General features: G+C 33.4%; 1 protein-coding gene across 3 annotated transcripts in view; it reads left to right on the top strand.

The window, feature by feature from the left end:
• The window catches only part of odr4 (odr-4 GPCR localization factor homolog), a 6,207-nt gene extending 3,460 nt beyond the window's left edge, over positions 1 to 2,747 (top strand). For all 3 annotated transcript variants that reach the window (XM_024274464.1, XM_024274463.2, XM_024274465.2), the window contains exons 9-14: positions 470 to 517; positions 591 to 710; positions 783 to 897; positions 1,834 to 2,037; positions 2,143 to 2,196; positions 2,640 to 2,747. In XM_024274464.1, the coding sequence (XP_024130232.1) occupies positions 470 to 517; positions 591 to 710; positions 783 to 897; positions 1,834 to 2,037; positions 2,143 to 2,196; positions 2,640 to 2,710 (612 nt within the window). In that variant the 3' untranslated portion in view covers positions 2,711 to 2,747. The remainder of the gene's footprint in view (positions 1 to 469; positions 518 to 590; positions 711 to 782; positions 898 to 1,833; positions 2,038 to 2,142; positions 2,197 to 2,639) is intronic.
• The last annotated feature ends 940 nt before the right edge of the window (positions 2,748 to 3,687 follow it).

The following is a 3,687-nucleotide window of genomic DNA, read 5'->3' on the forward strand; positions in this document are numbered from 1 at the left end:
GGCTCAAAGCCGCACGCTGGGTTGCTTTTTTTGCTACGCTAATAATAGCTTAGCTTGTGAGGTGCTGCAAGCTAGTAAGAGAGAGGGTAAACAAAAGAATCATGGGAAATAAGTGGAGGCTTACTTCCACATCAGTAATCCCGCCCACAAATCAGGGGAATTTCTAATGAACTTCTGAACCTCTGTGGAAACTATGTTCTACAAAAGAACTTTTTTTATTATTATTATTAATTTTATCTGAAAACGTTATAAACATAATTAAAAGATCACTGGGAACTCTTTTAAAAAGGGACAGAAGATGATTGGAGTGGGCTAAAACACAAAGAAACCACCAATGAGGAACACATTTTGTGGGTGTTTTTTTTTTTTCATTTATTTTTGGATGCAACACTGATGGTGAGACGTTTGACTGTCATACAGATGATGAACTACACAGGCCTCTAATGCAATGTCGTATTCTCCTTTGTAGAAGAGGAATGTGAGGCAGACGTACACAGCTCAGCTGCTCACCACAGGGGTAAGCTAAACAAAATTGTAGTCACAAATGAACTTGAGGTTCTTCTTGACCTGGAGTGAGTGCTGTCCGACAGGAGGAGCAGAGGTCAGCGGATGTGGTGCAGCCGTGTGGGGGGAGTGTGACCGTCAGAGGAGCCGTCCACTGCAGAGCTTTCCTCCACACTCACAAACCAAAAGTCAAACTCGCAGAGAAGGTAGTGTTTTTATCCAGAAGATTTACTCATTAAAACGTAGTAAAGGAATTTAATTCAAACTTTAATGTTCAGCTGCTGAAGAGGGATGCCATTTCTACGGTGGCCACACGGGTTCAGATGCTGCTGGATGAGCCGCTGGCGTCAGAGGAGCAGATCAAGGACGCCAGGGGGAACAAACAACAGACAGGTTTGTTCCACCAATCGTTTACTTTTAACTGTATAAAGTTCAGGTCGGGGTTGAGGGTAGGTTCATGGACGGACAGTCCCAGTAAAGGGGGGGCAGTTCTCTGAAAGGGAGAACTGTCCCGTTTTTATCTTTGCTGGACAACAGTCAATCTCAACAACATTCTAGTTTTTTTTTGTTTCAAGCATGTTAATAATATTCTACATGATACAAATGTATAAATAATAATAGTTATTACAACAAGAATAACTAAATAAATATATCAATGCAAAACATGTTTGAAAGGGAGCAGGCAGAAGCTTTGCTGATAGAAGCCTTTAAAAAGCCAAAAAAAAGCTGTAATTTTGCACTCAGGATTGTAATAATTCCCAATCATCTTCATCAAAAATCATGATCATCTTCAATAATAATAATAATAATTGTGACTTTGTTTTTGTTAAAACTAATCCAAATTTTTCTTGCATACACATACACACAAAACCCCCTGTGGTTGGTTTGTGTCATTAATAATTTTACTTTTTTTGTTCCTCTTAGATAACTATTACTATACTACCACTACTACTATTACTATACTACTATAAATCATTTCTGTATGTTATTTTTCAGGAAGTAGTTCTATGCTTTATATGATGTTATTACAGTTTGATATTTTACAACATCCTTAAATTTTATTAGTTTTAACGGTATAAAAAGTTGATTATTATGCTGTAAATATCCTATTTTGTTAATGGTTCTTGGCTGAATACTTTCACAATAAATCTCTTTTCGAGAGAAGAATTTTAGCTCATTATTTTACTCCCCTTTTGTTTTAAGCTTTCAAATTTTCACATTTTTTCTGAAACTAGATATCCAGTAAAAAGGTTGAAACTGATTCCAGGTCCAGAAATTTGTTTTTCATTCAAGTCTTCAGAATCATGTGAGTTTTATTTTTTCTTTCAGAGGAATTCTGTCTTCCTCGTCGGATCTTTTGCCCGTTGAAATCTTCGGGCTCGCTGTATGTGTGCGACTACCAGTTCAGTGACGAGGGACTGTCGGAAATAGTTGACCGACTGAAGGAGATGTTGGGCGTGGACACAGCGGAGGAAGACTTGGATACCACACAGGAAATGACAGCAGAGATCACACAGGGTAGCGCTCCGACAGGTGAGAGGATTTTTATTTATTTGTTCTTTTTTTCATTTATGCTTAAAATGTTATAATCTCATTGACATAATTTTTTAATGTTTTTTTCTCGCTATGTGTTTTAAGAGCCTCCTGTGGAGAATAATGAAGAGCTGAAGCCAAAGAGTAACAACTACATGGGTAAGTTTAAGTTATATATATTCACTAATCTGTCATCTTTCATTTTAGGAAGAGTTTTGGTTTTTGGCAGAAGAAACTCCTCAACAAGCCTTCTTAAGTAAAATATATGATATTATAGAACTAAATTACAATTGTGTAAGAGGATTTGACACAGTGATTTAATGATTACAATAGAATAAAAATAAATGAATGATAGAAAGGAAACTAAAATAAATGGATATTACCAGGTAATACTATTATGTACATCAACACAACATGATGTATTCTGTATTTTACTAAAAATAAGAGTTCTGAATTTTTAAAGTGCAGTTTTCCGGCTTGTGGGATTTACTTGCCCTCATTTAACAGAACAACTCCACATTCGTTACCACTCACTGATTCTTACTGCCACATGTGTGTTAATGTTTTTTGTTCTTTTGTGTTTTTCCTTCCCTCTGGTTTAGGCGCTTTCATGGCTGCAGCTGCTGCCCTCCTCGCCACAGCTGCCTCTATGATGTATTACAGTGACATGTGACCTGCAGCTGCCAATAAAATCAGTTGTTTGTCCCAAACATTTCTGTTGATTTTCTGTAAGTCAATTATAAAACAAGATAAGAGAGAATAAAAGGATATTATATATATATATATATATATATATATATATATATATATATATATATATATATTTCAACCATGACTTAGTGGATCATTTTTTATTTTTTTTTACTTGAATGTTTCTTTTTTCTTCATCTCTTTTTTTTTTTGGTCTAATGTAACATACTACGATGGAGTATTAGGGCCACAAAAAATAAAATGATAATATTACTGGATTAAAAGTCGTAAATTAACAACTTTTCTTTCTCATAAATTTACAACTTTTTTTGTAAATTTACAGCTTTTTTCTAGAAAATTCTGAATTATTGTCTTCTAAAATTAAATATATTTTTTTCTTGTATTTTTATGACTTTTCTCATATATTTACGAGATTTAAATCAATAAATGTAAAACTTTTCGTCTTGTAAATTTATGTTTTTTTTTTCTTGTAACTTTATTACTTTATTTCGTAAATTTCTGAGATTTAAAGTAAAAAACGTAATACTTTAAAAGACTTAAATTTACGAGAAAAAGTCTTAAATTTAGCACATGGCTTTTTAAGTCATATATACTACTTTTTTCTTGTTATTTACGAGATTTAGAGTCGTAATTCTTTTTTTTTTTTTGGTTTGTAAGTTGGCTCTAATACTCCATCGTAACATACAGATGAAAACAATACAGGACTTCAAAGTAAAAGTTTATATTTGACTTTTTATTGAGCAAATGGAAGGCAAAAAAGGCAATTATACAGAGACATATTAATGTTTTATTTATGTGTCTTACAGTTTGTTAGTTTAGATGTGTTGCTTTTGATTGTAAAAGTAATAATTTTGCCTTAATGTTTTTGATCATTTTGATCTGTACCAAACAGTAGTGCCTTTAAATGTAAATGTATTTTGACAGCAAACAAAAAGGAGG

The sequence above is a fragment of the Oryzias melastigma genome, linkage group LG17 (assembly GCF_002922805.2).
Source record: "Oryzias melastigma strain HK-1 linkage group LG17, ASM292280v2, whole genome shotgun sequence".
Taxonomy (NCBI): domain Eukaryota; kingdom Metazoa; phylum Chordata; class Actinopteri; order Beloniformes; family Adrianichthyidae; genus Oryzias; species Oryzias melastigma.